The sequence below is a fragment of the Saccostrea cucullata genome, unplaced genomic scaffold (assembly GCF_032062105.1).
Source record: "Saccostrea cucullata isolate Sc308-1 unplaced genomic scaffold, CSIRO_AGI_Scuc_v1 ctg1620, whole genome shotgun sequence".
Lineage (NCBI taxonomy): Eukaryota > Metazoa > Mollusca > Bivalvia > Ostreida > Ostreidae > Saccostrea > Saccostrea cuccullata.
In genome coordinates, this window is record NW_026922889.1 from 47,867 (window position 1) to 74,376 (window position 26,510).

General features: G+C 31.1%; 1 protein-coding gene across 1 annotated transcript; it reads left to right on the plus strand.

Moving 5' to 3' along the window:
• The first annotated feature begins 15,736 nt into the window (after nucleotides 1-15,736).
• On the plus strand, nucleotides 15,737-19,763 carry LOC134262698 (uncharacterized). The gene is made up of 5 exons (XM_062745066.1): nucleotides 15,737-15,749; nucleotides 16,099-16,157; nucleotides 16,836-16,943; nucleotides 18,044-18,254; nucleotides 18,640-19,763. The coding sequence occupies exons 1-5, from the start codon at nucleotides 15,737-15,739 to the stop codon at nucleotides 19,761-19,763; spliced, it is 1,515 nt and encodes a 504-aa protein (XP_062601050.1).
• Nucleotides 19,764-26,510: the final 6,747 nt, after the last annotated feature.

The window sequence follows — 26,510 nt, forward strand, 5'->3', positions numbered from 1 at the left end:
GTTTTCTTCTATAAAATTTATATGTCATTAATACATATACTTGGTTAATAGATACCAAACAAAAATTATCTATGCCCCATACTCTACTATAAGGATTCATGATTGAATGATCTACTAAAATAAATCGAAAAACGAATTATTATACTCAAAGATCAGAATATGAAATGCTTCTCTTTTCCATTGTGATGGAGTCCGCATTAAATTTAACTTTCAATTGGCATAAAACGCAAAGAAAAAATCTACCGTACTTCTCTGGAGATCTTAAAATCACCTTCTTCATTATACTCATCGTGATACCAACCCCAACATGTAACCACCTGAAACATAAGAATATACTGTTTTCTCTTCAACATATCTAAAACTTTTCATTTTAGTAGCACATTTGACAAAATGGCAAGAAACTGAAATTGAAAAATAAATTCAAACAATTTTAATTTATCGATATTTTCTATACTCAGGAAATGTCCATGTTATAATGCTGATGCATTTAGTACGTTTTAAAATGATAAACAAATATATTTAATTGGATATAAGTGCAAATATAATATCTTATAAATTCTATACTTGTATTAATTGAAAAATAAAATAAATTAAAGTAACGTATTTGTTTTGATTTCAGAAACACCAGTTTTCTTCCTTTAACAAATCCATCTTTCTACAAAACAAATTATCTATTTCTGGAAATAACTTCTATTATCATATACTGACTAGAATTAACGAATCTCATAATTTAATACAATCATGTATTTGTTTTCAAATTCTCTCTATTACAAACCTTGTTATCACTAATTTATTACTTATTCAAAAATTGATCAATTGTAATCTCAAATGAATACTTATCTTATAAAAACAAGATCTAAGATGGCTTTTCTTTGATGACCTCGTTTTCCACACTGTCAAATCTCTCTCCAACTCTATTTTCTGTGATTTCGTATCATCTACAATGGCTAAACATGTCGATGAACCACGCCCTACGCCGCTTCGTTCTGCATCTGAGATTTAAACTTTATCGTGCTCTACGTGTCGTCCTAAACTGGTATTTAAACCACTATTCACCTCTTATATAGCCTTGCTAACGAGACCGGTTCTAAAGAACCACGTGATATACACCAGGTATTCGAATGAAAACCTTGTAATTCCGAAAAAGTAATTCATTATCACACCAAGTAGAAATTGATTTCTGTCTAATTCGTTCCTCAAACGAAAGAAATCATATTTATTATCTGAACACACAGAGACGTCATCATATACGGGTTAAGACCTATGGTCTATACTCAAAGCCATGAGCAGTGAAGGTTTTTATCGTGTCTCCCGCTTACATCGTGAACGCCCTACTTCTATGCAATACGAGATTTTGAATGTATTTGAAATATAATCAAACAAGCAGATCCAATCTTAATAAATAAGTTTAAAAGATAAACAGGTAATAATTGCCATACCTTAACATTGTTATATTCGATATATATCAGATACATCATAATATTTACATTTGCAAATGTTTTCCCTTATATAACATTATTTGAATAAAGCGTTTTTACATCTCAGTAAAACACGTTCGTCATGTGACCATAAATTTATTGTTTAGTCATAAGCGATCTACGTAATTTCATAGTGACGTCATAAGCGATCGACGTTATCAACACATTCAATTTATACCGTTGAGTTTTGAAATTTTTATTTATGAATTTCAAACTCTACTTAATACCTTACTATTTGTAATAAATCACTCACAAATGTAGATATAAGTAATAAGGTATCATTTTTTGAGTTTTATTGGGAAAACGGGTTGGAACATGATCAAATCTTCCATAAAGCCCTTCGGGTTTTATTGGATTTAATCACGTGACTAACCCGTTTTATATTCCAATAAAACGTCAAAAAACGATACCTTATTTCTTAATTAAAAGATTCTTACTTTTACAGCAGAATCCCTTCCTCTTGTAAGGTTTCACTTTACAGTAATTTCCGTCTCCACATTCTTTGTCATCAGAACATTTGTGAAAAGGGTTACAACCTTTTCCCTTTCCCGCCTTCGGGGAAGCTGAAATTGTAATTATTGTTTCAAAATAAAAAAAAATATCATGACAAATTCTTAAGAAATTAAAGATCATAACGTTCTTTCTTCTTTAATTAAAGAGGTTCAATAATAGTTCGAAATGTATGTTATGTGGTGTTAATATTTCTTTATAATTATATATTCATATTTCCAATAAATTTTTGTGATTCTTTACAAAACAAAAAATTTATTTTTTGAACTACATTACATATGTACCTGAACAAAGCATTAATATCTTTGTTACGTCATAATACAACACTTGATATCAAAAAATGTCATGCAGACCTTTATATTAAAAATGACTATTCATGAATGCAGAAAAATTTAAGGAAGCCATCACTTGAAACAAAATAATATAAAGTATAATGAATAATAAAATTATAAAATAGACATCACATTAAAATAAATGGCTTTTTAAAACAGCTGCAAATAATACTTTGTTTGATTACAAATACATTTTTCATCGATGAAAATACCAATTCATCTATCACTCAAAATATAACTGTTGATTTAGTTAAAATTTACAACAGTTTAAATAACAAATCAATTCATTTTGTGATAACTTGAAGGACTAATATTTTTGTGTGATGTCATAGATAACATTTCCAGTCCCCCTTGTTTCCTCATCTAAACTGTGTTGCATCGTTATCAAACAACGGACGTAATGGGAATGTATTTCCAAAACTCGTTTTGTTTCACCAGATTTCCCACGAGTAGCTTTGTTTTCATATGAAGCAGATTTCAATCAAAAAATACCGTGTAAGTGCAAATTTTAGCGAGATGCAAATTTAGCGATTTGTCCTAAAAATGGTATTTTTGCTCTAGCGAAAGGTAATTTTAGCGATTTTAAAAAACAAATAAAGATTTTTATAAAAAAAAATGGCCTTTCAAATAACATTTCCCGGTTCAATTGTGTCTATTCTTTTTCCTCACCTTATTTATTGAAAAGAAGGAACTTTCCCTATTAAATTTTTCGACAAAGATTTTTTAAAAAAATTGCAGTTTTCAGTAACCAGAGTACTCTAGAAACTGTTGATATAGTTTTCGAATTCCTATTCAGCTTTTATCCATAAGATTGCTTGAAAAATAAAAGTTATTATACGAAGAGAGATGAGATGAAAGAAAAATATTCAGAAAAGGGTTACAGAAAAAAGGAATATGTGGAAACAAGGGCCAGAAAGAGACAGAGGAGGAAGAAAAAAGCACAGGGAAGAAGAAGAATTAGTTGAAGAGAGAGAAAGAGTTAAAACTTACCAGTCGCTGCGATCACCAGGCAAAGAAGAGTCAACACTACGATGTATTTTCTCATGATGATGATACGCACTGCAGATTATCAGTTTAACAAGATTTGAGCCTTTTATACCGTCAAAGAACAGGTCTCCATCAAGTGCGTGATTTAAAAAATGTCAAAGTTTATACACTGCGATTAAAGGTCGTGTATAATATAAAACAATATCTACATATAGTCTGAGAAACAGAACATTTGGAGAGAAAAAATTCAGAATGATTTTACGACCACCAAGGGAAAAAGGGGTTAATGGATTCAGTTTGTTTTAATTTAATCAAACTAAAAAAAATAAAACAAGTTCTTCCTTTCTAAAGTATTTATTTTTCAAAATTCAATAAATTATAATAATAATCTGTATAAATTTGATACTTTTTCCCTTCATTTTACCATATCAAGAAGATGTAAAACAATATTGTTATGTTTTTTAAAATACAAAAACAATTCACACGATTACCACTAATTAATCTTCTAATTCAAGTTATCATGGGTGCATACAAATTTTTTTAACTTTCAGATTAAAATTGCGATGGTCCAAAAAAAAAAAAGGAAAAAAAGGAAAATTACTAAGGTATCCATGTTTGTCAAAAATGCTGACATTAAAATTATATGAAAAAGATACATATACCATTTAAACTATGTTAAAATCGAATTTACACTAACCTAGGATTGTTTTATTTTCTCTAGGATAAGTTAATTCTAAAACAACAGATCTAAGTTGTTTTATACCTTTAAATCACTTATTATGATTTCAAAACATAAAAAAAATGCATGACTCGGCCCTGGCAATATTGGGAATGCATGGATTTAATATTTGTAGTCGAATTCAATAAAGTAAAATACAAATTATACAAGAAAGAAACAGAGAGGAATATTTGCAATTGTTATATCTAAGTATGTGAGACTTATGTTCTTAAACTATGTTTAAAAAATGATGAAGTTATTGAATGAAATACTTGATTCAAAACTGACAACATCCATTTTTCATGGGACTGTTTTCTCAGAAATTGAAAATTTGTTGACAATCGGTAGAATATTACGTGGGTATCTTTTACTGCTGTTGTGTGAACTGTTAAATTTCTGTAGAAAATTTATGACTGCATACATAGCAAATTAATCCATAGAAAGGAATTTTCACGTGCTCAACATTTTTGTTGAGTTTGTTCAGAATAATGTATTAATACATTTAACTGACACATTTTGCAAAACGGGAAATCATTTATTTATTGCGATTTTCAGGGAATAAGCAAAATAAATAAATTTACTCCTTAGTACTGAAAATAGAAGTGGATGTGTAATTAAAGGGAGTATCAAATAATTTGAAATATTTTTCCTTCACTTGATATTCTTTTCACATCAAGCCCATTTGTACAATCCTATATAGAATATACAAATTCAACTATCCGGTTTGTAAATGTTGATTCCTGTTTATGCTAAAAACTCGTTATCTTTTCTAATTACACTATTCAATTTATCTATTGATTTGCACTTACAGAATTATTCACAATGTTTAATACACGATGAACTTTAACATAATAAAGAGTATGTTAACATAACTATGTGAAACTTCTGTATGTCAAATGTACATGTATTGTCCTCAGTTATAATAAAAATCGTTTTAAACCATTAAAACCTATACATCATGAACTCTGCAAGATATTTTGTTTTCATTTACATTGTTTTCTACGTATATGGTGAAATGATTTACATTTAAATGTTACGAATTCATGCCTTTGTAAGCCAAATGGAAAAAAAATATCAGAATCTTTAAATTTGTATTTAATTCAGTTAATTTGGATTTACATGAATATGCTGAAAAAGAATTTCTAAATCATGACAAAACATTATTTTTAAAATGTGTATGCAAATACCGTATTAAAATAGCAATATAGTGTAGAGCTTTGACTATTAAAATTACAACCAAGAAGATAATATATGGTAATTTCTAACACAAAAGTGTGACTGGGTGAATTTAAGACGGGACAAATTTGTTTGAAAGATTTGGAGGGCGAAAATAAAGCGGGGGGAAAATAACCCTATATACAGTATATTTATACATATACCCAAAAGCATGCTTTTTTAATTAAAAGAGCCTACTGACATATAAGTTGATACATGTATTTTATGGATTTCAACTACCTTCTTAGCTCACCTGAGCCGAAGGCTCAAGTGAGCTTTTCTGTTCAAAATATGTCCGTTGTCTTTCTTCGTTGTCGTCGTCATCGTTGTTGTTGTAAACTTTTCACGTTTACATCTTCTTCTCAAGAACCACTGGACCAATTTTAACCAAACTTGCTACAAAGTATTCCTGGGTAAAGTGGATTCAAGTTTGTTTAAATGAAGGGCCACGCCCTCTTCCAAAGAGAGATAATTATGAATAAGTGAGAATAAGTGAAAAATTGATGGCATTTTCAAAAAATCTTCTCAAAAACCACTGGGCCAGAAAAGGTGAAATTCATGTGGAATCACCTTTAGGTAGTGAAAATTTAAGTTTGTTAAATCATGATGAAAACACTTTACATGGGAATATAGTGGAAAAATATATTTATCCATAGGTACAGGAAAAGACATGTTTAATATATATATGTAGTCAACATGTATGTTTTTGGGGCCACAATGGACAATCAAATTTTTATATAGGAATATATAGGAAAAATCTTTAAAAATCTTCTCAAGAACCATTGGGAAAGGAATGATGAAACTCATGTTTAATCATCCTCAGGTAGGGTACATTCAAGTTTGTACTTTGTGGAGCCACAATTAAAGTTTTACATAGGAAAGAGAAATCTTTAAAAATTTTCTTCTAAGGTATGCAAAGCAATGATTAGTGAAATATATATGAAAGCTAAAGTTTTGTAGATTCTAGTTTGTTCATTTTTTTAAAATTCAAAACAGTCTTTTGTATCAAATACTCGGTCTATTCAGATAAAGAGGGGGGGGGGGGGGGGGGGGGCAAAACTAATTTTTACACAGGTATTTGGGTTTTATGAATATATACATGTATGTAACTTATTGATATGTAAAATAAAATAAATAAATAAATATTTTTAAACATCAAACCCAATTGCCTGTGAATTTTTACCCCTCTCCCCACCCCAAAATCAATTCATTTGTAAATTGTGTAAATTCACTGCTTTAATTCTATACGGAAATAGAATAGGAACATTTAAAGTACAATATCCCTTACATTGTAAAACAAGTTTTACATGAACCTCAATTAACGAAATTTTTATTTTTCGAGTTTTCACAAAGAGTGGGTGGGGGGTGGTGACTTACATCTACTTCATGCGGGATTTTGAACAAAGTATTTCTTCCTTCTATAAGCCTGTAGTTTGTCAGTAAAAACTACAATTACAACTTCAGTATATTTTTGTTGGAAATGGTAACTACATTGTATATAAAGATTCAATTTCCCGCGCAAATAAGTATTGACTACTCAACCTTTGTCTCCCCCGGATTGATCTTCAACAGAATGTGATAAAAAGCTTCATGAAATTTTTAAATAAGAAAAAAAATATTGAGTCCTAAAATACTTTTAAACAATTCAAATCAAAAGCAGAGAAACACTGACCTTAATAGCATCATAGTTTTATCAGATACCTTCGAGTAGTAAGCAAAGTCAGATTTTCAAATTATGTTAGTAATAAGTTTATATGTAGACCTATCCATTAATGCTCAATTATTTAGTTTTATATAGTTAATTTTTTTATCTTATAGATAAGCTAAAATTGACAAAAGGGGTATCAAGATTAAGCAGAAATCAACACTAACATAATAATAAAATCTAAAATGTTCTACTACCTTTTTTTTTCGATAATTTAATAATTATTATTGAATGAAGTTGAATATATTTGATACAACTGAATCCATTAACTCATTTACGCTTGGTAGCCGTCAAAACCACTGCGCATTTTCTCTCTCCGAATGTTCTTATTCTCAAACTATAAATTGACATAATTTATATTTTACAAGGCTTTGACATTTTTGCAATCACGCATTTTGTGTAGACATGTATTTTGATGGTATAAAAGGTCCAAGTCTTGTAAAACTGATAATCTGCAGTGAACTTCATCAACATGAGAAAATACCTCGTAGTGTTGGTTCTTCTTTGTCTGGTGATCGCAGCAACTGGTAAGCCTCACTTTTCTTTCTTTCTGATCTTTGTTATTTCTCTCTTTTCTTCTCTCTGCATGTCTCTCCCTTTGTCATCTCTTTCTGGCTCTTGTTTTCACATATTCCTTTTTTCTCTAACTCTTTTCTTAATATTTTCTCTTTTATATCTTCTCTTTTAATGAATATTCTTTAATTTAAATCAATTCTTCTATATATACAATTCAGCTAGTTAAGAATTGCTAAAAACATTATAAGCAAAGCTTTCCAAAGTTTCTCTCTGGTTAAGGAAAGTGCATTTTTTTTAATGCTTTCTTTTCAAATATAAAAAAAAATCTGCTTGATAAAATCAATTATATATTTTATGATAATCCGAATTTATAATTTTTTTTAATGGTTATTCACTTTTAGAGTGTGCCACAGGATTATTCAAATTACTATCCCTTACACTTTGCAGCTGTTAAAAGCGCCCCCCCCCCCCCAAAAAAAAAAAAACAGAGATAAATAAACAACAATTTAGATCCATTTAGACTTTGATCTTTTCTATCTTTATTACATTAAATGTTTTTAATCTCATTTGAAAAGGAATTCATTTTCAAAATTGTCTATATGAGAGGATGTAAACATTATTTAGTTTGTGTTTTTACCTCGATATTGTTACATTTTTTTAAAACTGTTGTACAGATTTAAACTACATCAACACTTATTTTTGCTACATTTGCTTTTGCAATGAGAGACGGATGAATTCATGCTTTGTTCGATAAAAGATGTATTTGCAGATTCTTAAAGGTCGTTCATTTTAATGCGATGTGTATTTCATGATTTTATTAATTTAATTTCCATACATTCCCTAGACAAATGATGCCGTTCTAAATTTCTCTGATGTTTCATGATTGAAGGGTAATATACAGGGTCTTAATAAATCGATATATTGCAAGGCCCTTCCTTAAAAAAAAAATATTGATACTGTTCTAACTAACAAGGACGATAAAAGAAGCTTCATTTTTTGTTCTCGTTGAACATATCTTTTCAAGAAAAAGTATTTATACTATATACATGTATATAATAAACAAATATTAAAACCACAGTTTGGAAATATTTCGGATCATCATTTAAACATTTTAATTACAGGAAAAAAAAGTCATGTTCTGTATGTTTTTAAACTTTAGTCATATGATTTATTTTTTTTTTTTAATTTTAAAACGGTTACAATTTCAGCTTCCCGGAAGGGGGGGAAGGGAAATGGCTGTAACCCTTTCCACAAATGTTCTGATGACAAAGAATGTGGAGACGGAAGTTATTGTAAAGTAAAACCTCACAAGAGGAAAGGATTCTGCTGTAAAAGTAAGGATACTTTAATATGATGTATCTTTTATGTAATCCAATATTAAAATATTAAGGTATAACAGTTATTACTTGTTTACTTTTCGTATATTTATTTATTAAGATTGTATCTGCTTCTTGAATTATTTTTTCAAAATCATGTGCGAAATCCCCCCTTTCAAACCCTTTTTCTTTGCCGAACAAATGAGCATAGTAATCGGGCATTCAAGATGAAAGCGGGAGACACGATCAGAAACCTTCACTTCTTATGGCCTGGAGTATCGACTTTAAATATTTAATCTTAAACCCTTCACCCGTACGTGATGACGTTTCTGTGTGTTTGAATATTTATTTTTTAATGGGGTGTTAAACAATTTGCAATTATTCAGTCAATCATCTTTCAGTTCATAAAAATTACTTTTGGAAATGCATTTAAACAGACATGGTTTCTTCAATAATTCATAGAAAACAAGATACATTGGATATGTTTATTACAGAGGTTTGTAATGGAAAGAAATGTGGAAAAGACTAGTGAGGATTAAAAGAAGGCTTGATATAAACAGGATACAGATGAAGATATAGAGAATATAAATGTACAAGATTAATAGAACTGGACCACATTAAAGTATTGAGATGTGACGTGTTTGTCAAAATTGATAACCATTTCAAAATTTTGTTTTCTTAATAAGAGAACTGTGTATTCTTTGTATAGACTTTTCTTATTTTTTCTTATCAATTTGATTTTTGAAATATTGAGAAAAAGTGATTAGTTTGTCAATGCATGCTCCAAGTTAAAAGAAAATCGTATAAGGGAAGAATGGGTTTTAAGGAAGATCGCGGGTTTGCTGACACCAAATAAGATTCAACGTAGAAAGCTTACCACGTTTACATAATCAAATTACAAACAAGCAAGAAGTATCTTCAACAGTACGCAGTATAAATAAAATGATGGATTTAAGATTGTTTATTTTGTTAAAAAAATTTAATATTTAATTAAAAGTTAAGGTTGGATCTATAATTGAATTAAATTAAGAGTTTTCTTCATGTCAGATAATGCATGCAAGTCTAAAATTGATTCTTTTATTTAAGTAAAACGTTATTTCATCAATCTTTATATATATAATCTCATTTAAGGTATATCACTCGTGTAGATTAAAAATTTTGAGAAATATATTTCGGATAAGTACTCAGAATCGCAAAAAAGATAGGTAGGGTGGGTGGCATTGTGCTTCTTTCTGAGCTACGGTTCTATTTAGTTGACCTAAATTGTAAGTCTTGCGTTATTTACTTTAATCTTTATGTTATTTAAACAGATATAACAATGGAAATAACATCAATCTTATTTTATGAAAAATAGTTTTAATAATATTTATCATGGAACAAATCATACAAATTACATGTAGTTTGACCTTTTGGTATTAAAATGTATTACACTTAGGGTTAAGAATTTAACAAGGCAATAAAATATATTCTTGTATCAAGCTTTTCACGACTTACGTACTGATTGGTCAAATCGTGTGATTAATTATGTAGTTAAATAATGAAAGAAAAATTTTGAATTAGTGGTGTAAATTTTTAAATATTGGTCAAATTATGCGAGTCTCAGGAAAAAAACTATGATAACGTCATTTTGATTTTGTTGATATATCTTCATTTCTTGGCAAAGTTTGTTGAGGGAAGGTGTATAATTTGTTCTAAGCATTAAGTACAGAAAATTTTGTTAATCAGCTTTATAAAAAACACAAAGACCTAAAGAATAAGAATTTACTGTGATTGGTGACATTTTAAAAATTGCAGTAATTTTTTTTTGTTTGGTTACATTTAAAATAAGAATAATTGTATTTTAATTATCGATAACATATTGAAAAAGTAATTGAGCTGAACTTTGAGTCAGATCAAGTCGAAAAGTTAACGACCACGATACACAATACACATTTGATCAGAAAAGCCCCTCTAAACACGAATTCAGATTTGATACCGTTGGTTAGTAGCTGCAGAACTGTAGCTCTCTGCTTGAGAAAATTCGGACTGATAAATCAGAGAGATACAGATCCAAGCATTGTAAAAACCTTCGATTTACGCCGACAATTTTTTTGGCTATCTTCGAGTATTATTTCTGATATTTTATGCTCTCTTAAGCTTTAAATATGGTATCCGATCATTGGCCATAATTGTTTCCTAACCTGATATTTTATTTACCCATCAACGGTTCCAAAAAGCTGTCTTTAGTAAGAGATAAAAAAATGGGATTTTTTTTAAAAACCGAAATTCCAGAACCATAAAGGACGATTTCGGACCGTTCAAAGGTAGATAAGGTATCAATGATAAAAGTATATAAAATATACGAGTAATTATCTGATACCATTCTAAAAGTGAGGGAAAGCATAAATTGACAGAAATAATACCTGAAATGAGCGACGAAAAATCGATGGCGTAGATCGAATTTTTTTTTAAAGAATGCATACATCTGTATAGCTCTCTGCTTTAATGTTCAAATTTTCTCAAGCAGAGAGATGCAGTTCTGAAGTTTTTTGGAAAGCATATATATTTTAAAAGTAAAAGGACTTATGCAAAACTTAATGGACCCTCTATATGTGCGATTTTACTTTGAAATATATCATTCATATATCACATGGCTTCGAGGGTATCTGCACATAATCAACAATATTATATGAGGTAAAAAACTTGTATCATAGTTTTCAAAATCATTCATAAGTCAGCTTAGGAATTAGTCGGACTGGTTCATGTGATTGAAAGAATAAAAATATGGTTTCAATGATACATTTGGATTTTAAATGATTTACGCTCCCTCGGGTCCTTATCATTATCACCACGTCCATCGGGTAAGTGACATATATATACTATACATACAGTACTTTTAAAATATTGATTGTATGTTGTTTAACGGTCTTCTTGGGAATTTTTCACTCATTTTGCCACTTCTTGCCGGTGGAGAGCTACAAATTCTGTCCTATACTCGGCACTTAATTAGGACATTAAGCAGTGGATCTTCTTCGTGCCAACACCTTCTGCGACACGGGACCTTAGATTATGCGGCCTCATCCGAAGGACCGGTCTCGTCTCCACGTCCCAAAATGGAATTCGACTCCTTACTTGGCGACTCTAGGACAGGCGCTCTACATGTAACCAATGGGACACGCAGGCATCATAAAAATTAGATATATCCAAGTCCGTTTTAAAAGTTTGTCTGATTTATGTAATTGAAAAATTAACGAATTTGGTTTCAGTTAGATATTTATGTTGATCAATCTGAATTAAAGTAGATCCTCGATCTGTTCCTTTTTTATGGTCGGTACACGAGGATCTGATCCTCGTGTAGCGACTAAAAAAAATAAAGGAGCGGATCGAGGATCTGATTTTAATCAGATTGTAATGCTGATTTGATACGTTTTTTTTCTCGTAAATTTCAAACGTCAAAATCAAATAATTTAAAGCTATTATGAAGTTAGTTAATTTTTTTAACCCGATACATACGTTGTCGTGCCAGAGTGGTACGTTGTTTGAAATGTTTGTTAGGGATAGTGTATATTTCAACTTCATGAAAATTAGATCTTTATCGGCTAGATTCGCAATCGAAAACTTTATTTAAGTACAGTAGTGTATACATGTAAACTTTTTTTTTTATGCCTCATCCGAAGAAATCAAAAGAAAGATATTGGAATCTCACCCTGGTCATACACTATTTAGAATTTTTTTCCTTCATATTTTAACGAAAGTCAAGGTATTAATCATAATGCCCGTTTTTAATTGTTAATGGTTACATATAGAATGCTGTCTATAATTGATAATTTTTTATTCTTTTTTACTCTCCTGAATTTGGTATAACAAGCCCGGATGATAGTTTCATTTTGTACATGTGCCATTGTCACAAACCACGGGTTTGTGTCCATTCTACTTTGTGGAAATACAATGTAGAATGGACGCAAAACCCATGGCTTGCGAGATGTACATGTGCATGCTTTTAAAGTTCTGTTGTCCTGACTCGATGGGCGGAGTTACAGAAAAGTGGGGTTATGTACAGAAAACCCACACTTTTAACAAAAGAAATCACTATGGTACAAGATTGATATATTCAGTATTTTAATCACTTTACTCACGTGACATTCCACTGTTCGATAAGCGAACTCTTTCACGGAAGGTTTCATTGTGTTTGTCATTGGAAGTTTCTATTGTGATAGTGTCTATCGTACTACCTACCTCAATCTTTGAAGACTTTCGCAAAAAAATTAATAGGGTTTGAATGTCTGAAGATCATATGTCTATTATTTTACTTATTAATTTTTGTTCGGGGTGTTTTTAAAGAATTCTGGTATTGTCTTTGTGATAAGTAAGTACAAGCAAATGTCGCCTCAGTATTATAGTCTGCGGGGAGAGACATCTACCCCATCCTTAAACACTAGAATCATTTATTATTTGTGCACCCTGAAACTACACAATCTCTCCTCTTCATTTAAATCCATGTTTAGAATTCTGATTGCTTAAAAATCACATGTGCTAATGTTTACATTCCACATCCATGTGATTTGAATGTCTCCGCCTATTTTTAGCTTAAATTCAAAAGTGGTCCAGTTCAAATTTCCAAAATTTAGGCTTATACGTGCTCTTTTCAATGACATTGTCTGTGATTATAGAAATATATATGACAAAAAATTCAAGCATATGCTTGCATAATAATCAAAGATTTATTTAGCGATATATTGCTATGTAAAGCTTCAAATGGATACTTAGCCCAAAAGATTCCGAATGACGAACAAAAGTGAACTCATTCTTTTCTCATGTTTATCCACTGGATGTTTGATTTTAAGGAAATGAATACTACATTAAATTTGAAATTGAGAATCCATCAACATACTACTATTGTTGTTCATAAATTGATAAAAGACTAAGGTTTTATTTAGAAATAAAGGAAAAAAATATTCATTGGATGTAAATATATACTTATAATTAGAACATTTACAGAAATCTCTAATCTGCTAAATGTACATAATGTATCATAATGTTGGTGACTTACACTAATGCAATACAGATTCTCTTGGAAAATAGGACAATTCTAGACATTACATGTATTTTTAAAGTTTTAGCTCTAAAAATCTATGTAAAAACGTTTCGTAACAGTAGAAAAAAAAACAAGATAAAACTTTTTAAAAAAATTTCAATTCCTAATCATCAGTATTTAAAAAATATTTACAATGTACATATTACAAACAAAGAAAATTGATGAATCACATATCGGCCTAAGTACTCTTTAGAAAGAACAGGTTAAGGCCATTATTAAAAATATGTTTGTTTCTCATAACCCGACCCTAAATTCTTAATTTGGGTAGGTAGATAGGTTAATGACTTTTATTTTTCTGACAGCAACTTGAAAATACATTCTGAAATTTATAGAATAATACCTTTATAAATAAGAAAAGTACATTAAAACCATTTGTAAACAGCTTATCATACAGTGTACCAATGCCGTTAAAAAGCAACATTTAAGATAAATAAATTCATAAATATTATTCATTTGAGCTTGTGAATTCGAAGAAGCTCACGCCAGTGTAGATTTATTGAAATCAAGTAGAGTAAATTATCAAGACTTTCGGGGATCTTTGGACAACAAAATAAAGTAAAGTAAAAACTTAGGTCCACTGTCGAAAAATATGTTGGCACTAAAGAGATCCCTCACTGCTCAGCGGTACATGTAAATACTGCAGAGTTCTTGTAAGTCTAAGTTTGGAGCCCCTCACCTGGAAAATGATTCAATGTTGTCATCCCAACAATTCTCAAAAGTTTAAGCTATTTAAAGAAGCAACAAAACTTCAAGAGCCAAATTGAAGAAAAATACACTTGACGTCTGTTCGCCAGGGTGACGCAGTGGTTAGAGCGTCTGCTTTAGAGTCGAGAAGTAGGGAGTTGATCCTTACGTCTCGGGTTCGAATCCACTGCGGGACCTTCGGATGAGACCGTATTAACCTAGGCCTCATATTCGGATCCACTGCGGGGCGTGGAGAATGGTAAACCCAGGCCCATGTCGCAGAAGGTGTTGGCACAAAAAAGAACCCTCACTGCTAAATGGCCTTAGGTGCTAAATTAAGGTATAAATTTGCAGCCCCTTGCTTGTCTGCTTATGAGACAGGCCTTACCATGCTTACTCCGATACTTAATATTTACAGACAAGTTTATAAAAATCACCGAAACCCTTATCTTTAAATATAACTTTTAAACTAGCCCTGATATGTTTTATTAAAGCCGCTTGGTCCGATTCTAATCACAAAAAAATATATTCGTTTTTCTTCTTGAAAAATATTTGTCCACAAATTGTTTCAACTTTTGTCAAATTATATCCCCAACGTCTTTTTCTTTTAAAAGATATCAAAATTCAAAAGTTAAAAAAATAATTTTTGTTAGGTCACACAATAAATAATCCTTTGTTGATATTGCGTGAAATCACCTTCTAAAATTAAAATTAACGCTTACATGTATATCTCATGAAGAACAAACCCGAGCATTTTATTTTCACAAAAAGAACTTATACCTGTACACGGACAATATATTAGCCTGCGTTACTAAACTCCTTTAAAATAAATATCTGATTTTCCTTTATTGTTAAAATAAAAATTACTATGGATTATATTCAATTAATTCCTTAATTTTTAAAAGATATATTCTGGCTTCTACTATTGAAAAAAAAATACTCGGGTTTGAATTAACTTCATAATAAGATAAAACCGATGAATTTATTTTTTTCCAAGGTGACTTCACAACAGACCTTAACTTCCTGTCAGGAACTTCTGTTTTGTCAATAAGGTTTTTGATTAAGTTTTTCGTTGTAAGGATTGTAGTAATAATCTATTAAATCAATCTCATAATTTATTTCTCTATATTTTCTATGTAATGTCGAACTTTTATTGCGTAAGATAATATGTGCCTGTTTCGGATTAAGCGACTTTAACGAAATGGTTCAAGAGTGTAGGTTTTTAATAAGCTAATGGCATAAGGATGATACGTCGCCATTGTTGTATAACACATATTCTGTGATCGAATGTTGTGGGTGCCGTTTTATTTTCAACGAATGCTTGAAAATAACAGCAGAACAAAATTGGCCGTTCTGATAAAAAAAGGATTTTGATGAGGAACTCATCAAAATAGAGGGAATCCCTTGGCCTTGATATAAATGACATTTAGTGATCCCGATGTTTGATATGACAGAATGTGTGATTTGACTCATACTACATGTACTTTCAGCAGTGTCGCTAAACATATGGTTGACAAGAAGAGATGTTTTCTTTTGTAACTGTTTTAAGTATACTTGGAATAGCTTATAAAGTTAAAGGGTATGGAGAATTTCCAAGAAAGTTTCAATGTCACACAAATAGGGTAAGTGGGTCATAACACTCTTGAATAAAAGACGAAAACAATGAACTTAATAGATGCATTTTTGTTTAGAATATTATTTAGCCCATTCGGGAACATATAAAATAAGGAAAAGTTGCCGATATCAAAAGACAATAGAAACCTGTCAAACAACTAGTAATATACGTGCAAAGCATAAAAAAGTGCATAAAATTGTACAAAAAATACCGAGTTGCTCGAGAAAACAAACGGCTAGAAATATTATCATTCATGATAATAATGTCAAACAAGAGATTTCCTCAATCACATGGAAACAATTTCAGGAAAGTTCAGTTCCATTGCTTTCTGCAATACTTCTTCATTGAATCATCATACATTGATGTCAAAATGATCAGTATTTTTTGCCTTTTTTTGTAAAGATTAATATATTTGAAAACAAATTGAAAACTTCTCAAAAGACAAGAAGTAAAGTAAGTGATGAGCTTAAATTTTCTCTAGAATTTCATTTCAAGTTAAGAAAACTTTTATTGTTTTAATGATATGAGATCTTTTTTGTCCAATGCTTGAAATATTGAGACTGGTTTAAAAACTATTATTGCAAATAGTCATGAAATAATAAAAAGTAATGCAAGCATTGAAAAATCCAAGTTCAGCACAGATGTTTAATTGCAGACTAAATTGTCACCTGTATTTCAATTTTAGAGGCTGTCTTCGGGATATCCAGTGATTAAGGGTCCAAGATCCGTTAACGATAAGATCGCTATTATAGGCGCCGGAATGGGTGGTGTACATATGGCTTCTTTACTGAAGGTATGCAAAAATGTCTTGAATAGGTTTCTGGAAAGGGAGAGCGGAGTTGATCGGGTCTGGGTGGATCGTTATAAGGTTTCTGAACATGATTTCAAGGTTTTTGAACTAAGGCTTTATTTTAGTTTTGTCTAGTGTTTTTCCGAAGTCATTTTTCTTATAATAAGTAAAGTTAAAGTAAGAAATATTACTTTAAAACGCTGTTAAGGTTGTCTTCAATAAATGCATGCCTGTGTGTACTACAAATTATGTTGTAGCTGACAAATGACCCTGCTTCAACTTTTTTATACATTCAAGCAAATAACATTTACTTTTTCATACCTACCGGAAATTTCTACCAGAAACATTTGAAAAAGGTTTTTTTTTATTTTACAGATTTTCAGATTTCTTCGAAAATCTTATGTGAATTCAGCATAGAAAATAAAATTAATGGGAGAAAAATTTAAAAATTGCTGAACATGAGTCGAGAAACCAAAACAAAGTGAAAAAAAAAATTAAAAGTGTGACTCAATGTTTGTTTGTTTGTTTTTTTTTTTGTTGTTTGTTTTTGTTTTCACGTTATATTTTCATTTGTTTTAAAAGAGTTGCATTCGACTGCGTGCGTTTTATAGTGGTTTATTGCATTTGCTTAAGTGTCGAGAAATAATGAGATGATTCCTCGTCTCGAGTATGGATCCCTCTGGGGACATAAACACCGGTCCTTTGGATAATATATAGTGAATAAATAATTATATTACAATAAAATATGTTCAAATCAAATCAATAAATCTCCATAGCTAGTAGAAATAGAAGTTGAAATAAAAAAAATCCCTCAGGTCTAAATTTTTCAGTTTTCACCGGTATGCTCTGGTGTCTCAGTATGAGTATAATAAATTTCAAGAGAGATATCTGACACATCTATTTCACATCAGGGTATTTAACATGAAAAACGTTAATGATTATACATGTATAATCTTTCCGAGAGAAACGTTCCGAGATCCTTGTGTAAACGACATCTTCTTTCCTCTTAGAAATTTTCAAAGAATTATTATCGCAATTAAGTTTTAATCCACGTATCGTTTTTCATTTTATTTATTGAAATAATTGGATTATATGTTTCACAGGAACGTGGATATAAAAATATCAAAATTTTTGAACAAAGACAAGAAGTTGGAGGAAAAGCTTATTCTCGTTTTTACAGAGGCGTGTGGCAGGATTTTGGCGCAGCCTTTATGACTGAAATCTATGATAAAATTGTTAGTCTTTTGGGGAGATATAATGCTGGATTCAAAATTGTAGCCAAGAATCCCATTTCAATTTGGCAGAATGATTTTGGTGAGTACTTTATCTTACTTTTTTATTTTTTCAAGATATATCTTTTTAGATTGATTAGGTGCACTTATGACCACGGCTTTAAGGAGATATGCTATAAAATGTGCTATTCTATTGGTAACTGAGATTTTAAATAAATCTTTTAGAAGTCTATAGGCAATTCAAGAACAAACTGAGCATATCGAAATGATTTCCCTAATATTCTGAAGTACGACACATGTATGAACAAATCAGATGACAACAAAATTCTTTATCAGTTACGTATTCATTATGTTAATCAGTGGTCTTGTTCTTGTTAAGTATATAAAGAAATGGACCTAATAATACATGCTGTTACTGCATATTTAGATTGTGGTCAATAATTGAAGTATTTCTTTTCATAATGCAGAAGACACCAACTTGAGGATTATCCTGATTAGAAGGTCAGGAGAAACCTCCCCAGAAGCAGCTCTCCGCCGTGTCCAAGCCGCTCTGGCGAAGTACGGTAGAATTCACCGCTGTTTGTTTGGAAACTATTCCAGTGAACTCATGCCTCGACCAGTTCCCGAAATTCTCCATGAAATTCGAGGGAGTTTCTTGGATTTCTTACGACGTAATGATTTATTATTGTTGGAACCGATTTTCGAAACTGCTTTGTCAAAAAATGGATACGGAAATCTCAATCAAATTTCAGCCATATACGGACTAAAGTGGATTCCTCCCGAGGCAGTAAACGCTGCTTTCAAACCTGAAAATGGATTGTGGCTTCTTAGGGGAGGGTTCCAGAGACTTGTTTCCGAGATTGTCAAACGAAACCAATTAAATATACATTTTGGAGTTAACATTAAAAACATTCAAAGAAGAAAAGGGCCTTCAGGTATTCACATAACATATTCATCACAGAATGACCCGAGTGTTTTTAAGGAGAGTTTTGATTTTTTGATTCTTTCCCCAGCAATGAACTCCTTACTTGATATCGTAGATTTCAATTTGAGGGAACGTAATATATTTAGCACGTTGGTGAATTCCTACATTATTGCGTCGTTGGTCGAGTCCGACAACGGAAGACGTGGCCAAGATCCACATATGGACTTCACTACAAGCATTGAGCCGCCATATTCTGTGGAAGGAGGTATAAATTTTTATCAAGCTAGGAAAAATATCACTGGTGATGCCCATCGTCTTGGAATTCGAGAGAATGGCCCAAATGGAAGACCGCAGGAAGCCGTCATGTACCAACAGTATGGCTTTGAAAATCCTTTTACAAAGGAAATGGGTTTTATCATCCAGTCAAAATTACAGGCGCATTTGCGACTATTTGATAAAACAAATGCGCATATTTTAGAACAAATAAAATGGGGATATTATTTTCCCAGGTTCCCACCCAAAGATGCAGATCGTGGCTATCTTTGGGATATATTAGATATGCAGGGTCAGTTTAACACGTGGTATATAGGATCCTCAGTATGCTTTGAAAGCATGGAAAGTGTGGTGGAATATAATTATCTGTTGATAAGAAGAGCAGGTCTTTAACAAATACAACGTTCTGAGAGTTTCCTATGACGTGCGTTTCTACTATTAAGAACTCGTTAGAGCATGCAGATTATTTGTACAAAATGTGACGTACATTAAAATAAGAATTATATTTCATTTTGCAGGGGCATGTTTTTTGATCATATCTCAAAGGGATCGCCATTTTCTATATTCATAAACATGATTTTTGTCTGCAATTGTCTTCATTCTGTTTGAATATAAAGTATTGAATATATATTTTCTAAATATTTATCTAACTTTCAGAATACGCAATTTTATGATTGTGTTTATATCTTGAGATTAAATGTTATACACAAGTACGTTACAATGTACCACTACAAAAGAATCAACAGTTTTGCTTAAAGTAATTTCGCAAGTACAATGGTAGACACGATGGCATTGTAAGCATAGTCAATTATTAAGTTGAATGTTTTTTCGATTTTGTAAGACCTATATTTCTACACCAAATTTTCTAAGAATCCGTCCAATTTTCCTGATGATGACAAGAGCATATACCGGTTGTAATCGGTCAACAGGACATGCTTACTCATCCGTCATACAACGTCTGATGGTTTTGAAGGATCCTGTTTTTCTTGATTCCAACGTTTATTGCTTTGAATATCATAACTACAGATAACTTTGTTTCATTTCACACATAAACGCAACAGATGTTTTATTTTTTTTTCTATTTTCGATTACTAGTACCTTGAAAGAGTGACAGTACCTTCTACATGATGGTGATGTCCATAAGTTTACGCTGTGCTATGTTCTAAGGTCGATACATATAGGATCTCACATGTTATGAAGTTGGATATGATTTTTATCCAACGAGTTGTGTGGTTTTTATTCCCGAGCCTTGGCGAAGGGATAAAAACACACACAACTCGTTGGATAAAAATATATCTAACTACAAATCATGTGAGATCCTTTTTAACAAATGTTTTTTACACAACAAATAATGTTTAGTACTGTTTTTATATAGGATTCCACTTCATTTTACTTCATAAACCTAACGCAAAACCCATTGTGACGTCACAACTGTGTGATACGAAAACGATATCACATGAGCTATATCAACGGGATAAAGGGTTAAACATAGGATAAAATGACCTTGTCAACAAGTACAATTTATCATTGAGTCAAATGCTGACCGACGTGTTTAATACTTATTGTTAGTCCATTATTTTTACACTAAATTGACGACGGATTTTTCCCGTTATTTCCCGATCATGACAAGGAGCACACGGCGGCTGTGACCGGTCGGCAGGGGATGCTCACTCCTCCATGGTACCTGATTCCACCTCTGATGTTTTGGAGGTCCGTGTTTGCTCTGCTCCTATCTTGTACTTTTGATAGACTTTGATATTGAATACTGATTGTTACCTCCATATCCTTCTTACATTTGAAAGCATTTGATTTTTTTTATTCTTTAATTTGATTATGTACATTTCTTTTTTAATAATTCTTTATTTTGCAAATAATGCCTTTCTTGTAGTAAATTGTTCTTTAAGGATGAAGTATAAAACAATTAAGCGACGAATTGAGTTTATTGATTCGTGTATATTGATGGAATTGCTTTTGTTTAATGCGATGAATATTTCAAATCTCTACAATATTTCAATATACCATTATTTTGGAAAGTATGTACAGCTCACTTTATATATATTTTAAAAGAAATTTCGAATGAGAAAACAGATCAATTTCACGCTTATTTCATTCATTTACTGATTATACATACATACAAATATGTTCCTCAACTAACCACTGTTAAATGAGCCGAATCAAAATATCATTCTTAATTGTGGTTTAACCACAAACGTATTATTATGGAAATAAAATTCAGGATATAATACAGCTTTTATGTATTAAGTATCACTTATTTTATGTATATAAAATGACCAGAAATCAGTTGTGGTCACAATACGACAAGCGTCTGTCCAAAGAGGTTATCTTGTTTGACAGAATATACGTTTATATAGTGTCGAGCCAAATAGATGTTATTTTATGCATATCTTGTGTATACATTTAGGTCAACGAAACATGCTGACTTCAGCAAAACACGCGTTGGTATGACAAGACTTAAAAAGTTGAATAGTTAAATGTATATTTTTTTTAAAAAGTCTTGGTGCCTCAATAATTATACCAAAATCAGTAAAACTAAATAAATATTTTTTTTTTATAGTAAAAGTCATTCATCCTATGGAAATTTTGCGGAAGAAAGCTAATTTGATGAACTAGATCATGTAGTTTTATCACTAATAATGTTTAATTGAAATTGTATAATTAACTTTTTAAGGTCAAGATCTAGTAAATGAAAGAAGATTACAGATTTATAAAATTTCAAAGATAAATTAACTTGAAGATTCTTTGCAACTTTAGCTTGGTCAAAAAAGGTGTTTCAATACATAATTTGTAGAAAAGATGAAAAACCATATTTAAAACTGTCAATTTCGATGAAATATTAAGAAAACCAGTCATTAATATGTGACTTTTTTTCAAATTCGACAAAAAAAGGATATGGAAATAACGAACAGTATTCAATCTCAAAGTCCATTAAACAATACAAAATAAGAGCAGAGCAAACACGGACCCCGAAGACATTAGAGGTGGGATCAGGTGCCATGGAGGAGTGAGCATCCCCTGCCGACCGGTCACACCCGCCTTGTGCTCCTTGTCATCATCAGGAAATAACGGAAAAAATCCGTCATCAATTCAGTGTATAAATAATGGACTAACAATTGGTATGGAAAACGTCAGTCAGCATTTGACTCAATGATAAACTGTATTTGCTGACAAGGTCATTGTATCGACCATAGAACTTACGCAATGATGTCTTTAAACGAGACTGTTGATATTCTTGTTTCGTTAACTTGCTTGTCAATAATTTACCTCGTTTTAGAAATTGTTCGTATGTAGAGCATGCTCTTGCGTATCGAATCAACTGAGATATATATACTCCGTATGCAGGTGATGAAGGTATATTGCTGCATAAGTAAGGGAGGTTGACGATAGAAAAGTTTAAAAGTCATCACGTTTATCATATAGCTTGGTTGTTAGATTACCATTAGTGTCTTTTTCAAGTAAAATATCCAAGTATGAAACAGAAGTGTCGGACTCTGTGCTTTTTATGTACCCTGATTGCCTTCAGTCTCTCAGAAAACGGTAATTTGTAGGTTTGGCCTCTTCTTCAAAATAATATCAAAGAGCGATATATGCTAAGTGTCTCGATTGGCCCCTTAAAATGAATATCTTAATTGTACTTTATATATAGCTTTAATTTGTATAGCTATATATGCGACCTTTGTTGGTCATTTTCATTTTGATCAAACTGCCGTTATTTTAGAAATATGACATCATAAAAATAACGTTTTCCCGCCATTTTTGCATATTTTGTATAAAACTGCTTATTTTCAAGCAGTTTTTCTTCCAGAAAATATAGAGCGCGCCCTAGAACAAGATTTATATTTCTACCAAAGATGTATCTATCAAATACTAATTAGTGACAGAAAAATTACGTATGTTCTACACTGCGCTCTATGTTTCGCATCAGAAAAAACATCAAGAAAAAGGCATATTTCTGGCTTTCTTGTTAGATATCAAAAATAGAATTATTTCTCATGTCATATACAGCTAGTGAGTGCATATAAATGTGAAAAATTTATTGGAAATATTTCAAATATACTCTCTTCTACAAAATAAATATCAATTAAACATATTTGAATGTCATTCTAAAATGTTAATTTTTAGGGGGCCAAAATTGGCTCTTATCATATACACTCCTTTAATATAGGTATCGGAATTACTTTTCATATGCTTTCAAATTGAATGCCATGAAATACCCTATTTTGTACATAAAGTCGTAAAGTAAAAGAAAAAGAAAGTTGCAATTGATCATGACGTCATAATGGATCCAATTCACAAAATAGTTTAAAGTTATTACTAGATCTTTACCTTAAGACATGCATTTCAAACCATTGATATAATAATTAGAGACATGTTAACTGTCAATTTAAAATGTATTCAATTTGAACATGATGTTTTGGGGCCGGTAACCTTTTGTCTCTGAATACCTATGTTGATGACATAAGTACATAAATTGAAAAATCTTCCTTGAAAAAATAGTCATCTGAGCATTAGTCTTCTATTCTTTTCTTTTCTTTCTTTTTTTTTTAAATCAATGCACATAATTATTAAGACGTTTTTTTTCCTCCTTTTTCGTTTGTAGATGTACAGAGTAACTTAAAAATATCTATAAAGATTTATTTTTGAAAAAAAAAATGAATCCCAACTTTTTAATGTGTATTTAAAAATCATAAACAATAATGACTTAAACATCTATCATGTTTTAATATCAATGATATATTCCCGAAAATGAATACCAGGTATGTGAAAACATATTGTTGTTATTTTGACAATAATTTATCATTGTGCAAAATAAGGACCTCATATTTTGGGACAGGATTCTGGAAACACCCTGATTGTCAATTCCTTCTTTGTTGTAATAATATATTGTTTTCTATTTGTACTAATTTAGTTCTACTAGAACTAGTTTTTGTCGGGATAAAGCAAAGCATTTCAATTTTAATCTCTATATTTTCTCATAAATTATAAACGATCAATTACATTTAACTAAAATAATTTAAAAATTTTCAAAACATTTACATCATGATGTATATACACAAAATCAAACAGATATTCGATGCTCTTTTTGTCTTCCTTCATTTTTTTGTCCCCTATGTGTGAAATGATTAGACTATCTGCTGTAGAGTCGCTGAAAAAAGGTGTTGTTTCTTACTCCACGTGCTCGAATAACACGCATAGTCACACGTCGAACCCAGTACTAATTTTAATTTGCATTATTCAAGGGGCAAATGGTGATACATGTAACTTATTTTGAATGGTGTTTTTTTTAAAACAAAAAAAGCTTCCTTATTCATATAGTTTTTAAAATACATTTTGACTTAATATTGACTGAATACCTACTGGATAGGGAAAAGAACGTCCAATCAACAAATAAGCATATTATTTTTTTAAATTTAAAATTTTCATTGTCTAATGGATCGTGTACTTTTCTCCAAAGAACCGGTCCAGTTCCCTGTATCTGGCATTAAACCGTATATAAAGCTTGGTTGTTGGATTACCATTTAAGTCTTTTTCTAATAAAATATACAAATAAAAAACAGATTATCAGACTCTGTTGTATCTTTTATTTCAAGATCACTGGGATACATCGAGTATATACTAGTACTGTATACAGGGTTATTTTCGCCCCAATTTATTTTCGCCCTTCACACTTGCAAACAATTTTGCCCCGTTTTGAATTCACCCAGTCACAGTTTTGTTTTTAGAAATTATGCTGTTTACTTTGAATTCGCCCAAACGAGGTTAGGGCTAAAGGGGCGAAAAATTTCTCTGTATACAGGCGTTTTCAACAGAATAGGTTTGATAGATGACCTTTTCTCCAAAAACTTCAGAGATACTGAATCAGAAACTCGGGCATCTTTTAAAATTCAACGTCAGGGTATTTGTATGTATAATCAGAATGTTTTGAAACAATTTTTGTTTTAAATTATGTGATCAATGACAAGGTAAGTTTAATTACGAGATCCATTTTTGTTGAAAAAGCAGCTATGATCTCATCAAGCCTGGACTTGGATTTATCGTGGGAAATATTCGTATAAAGTGTCGAATATTCGTATCGTTTGATGGACATGTATTGATTTTCGTAAAGTTTTGTGATTTCAAATTTTCCAACAGTTCTTTGGAGATATTAAGTATCAACATCTTATCAAATATATTGTTGCATACAACTCCTGAAATTTCCCTTTCACTGCTGTGAATATTTTTTCTGGAGGCTTGGTAGAACAATGCTGGAACCCGCTATGTACTATAATATCTTTGTTTGTAAGGCATTTTACGGAGTTTTACAATCCTGTATAAATGTTATAACTCAATTTCATTTTGGTTGTTGGGAATATTAAATATACTTACATCTGACATGGTTTTGAAGAATGTCCTCGTTAGAAAGGGGGCTATGAACAAATGTATTACTTGTCTTTAGAAAGAAGTTACTTTTCAGTTGGGGTCCATCGTTAAGTGTGAAATTATTAAAATCCTTGTTGTATTATAATTATACGAGGTCGTTCAATAAATAATGCAACTTGTCATCTTAAAGTAAGAAAAGTACATTGAACGTAATACATTTTCTTAAGGAGGCTAGGGGGTCAACAGATTATTTTTTTATGAACCACCAGATGTGACTTATTTTTTTAGATATGATATCTTGAGCTGTCAACTATCATTTGGCAAAGAAAAATTTCATAAATTTTAGTTTTAAAATTTGATCATTTTATTACATCTTTATATGGAGCTCTTCACCTAAGGATCAAAGTAGTCTAAAAATGGCCACGACCACCCAGCCTCTTTAATAGTTTCAATCCCTGAAGGCATTTCCTGTTGCCCTTTACGCGTGTCTTAGGTCTTTGTATCCATAAACAGAAATCCTCAGCATACTCATCTTTAGGGATGCCCCAACGACACTGATGAATATTATTTCCTATGACCTTGTACAATCTTCCTTTGATTGTTTTCATCTGTTTTGGGAATGAAAAGAATTCACAGTGGCTGCGATCAAGCTCACGTGGGTGATTGAAAAGTCATGTATACTGACGTTGCGCACGGTGTTGGTGTCAGTTTCGGTAACGTCAAAATGACGTGATTTTACGTGAAGTTATATAATATTAATTT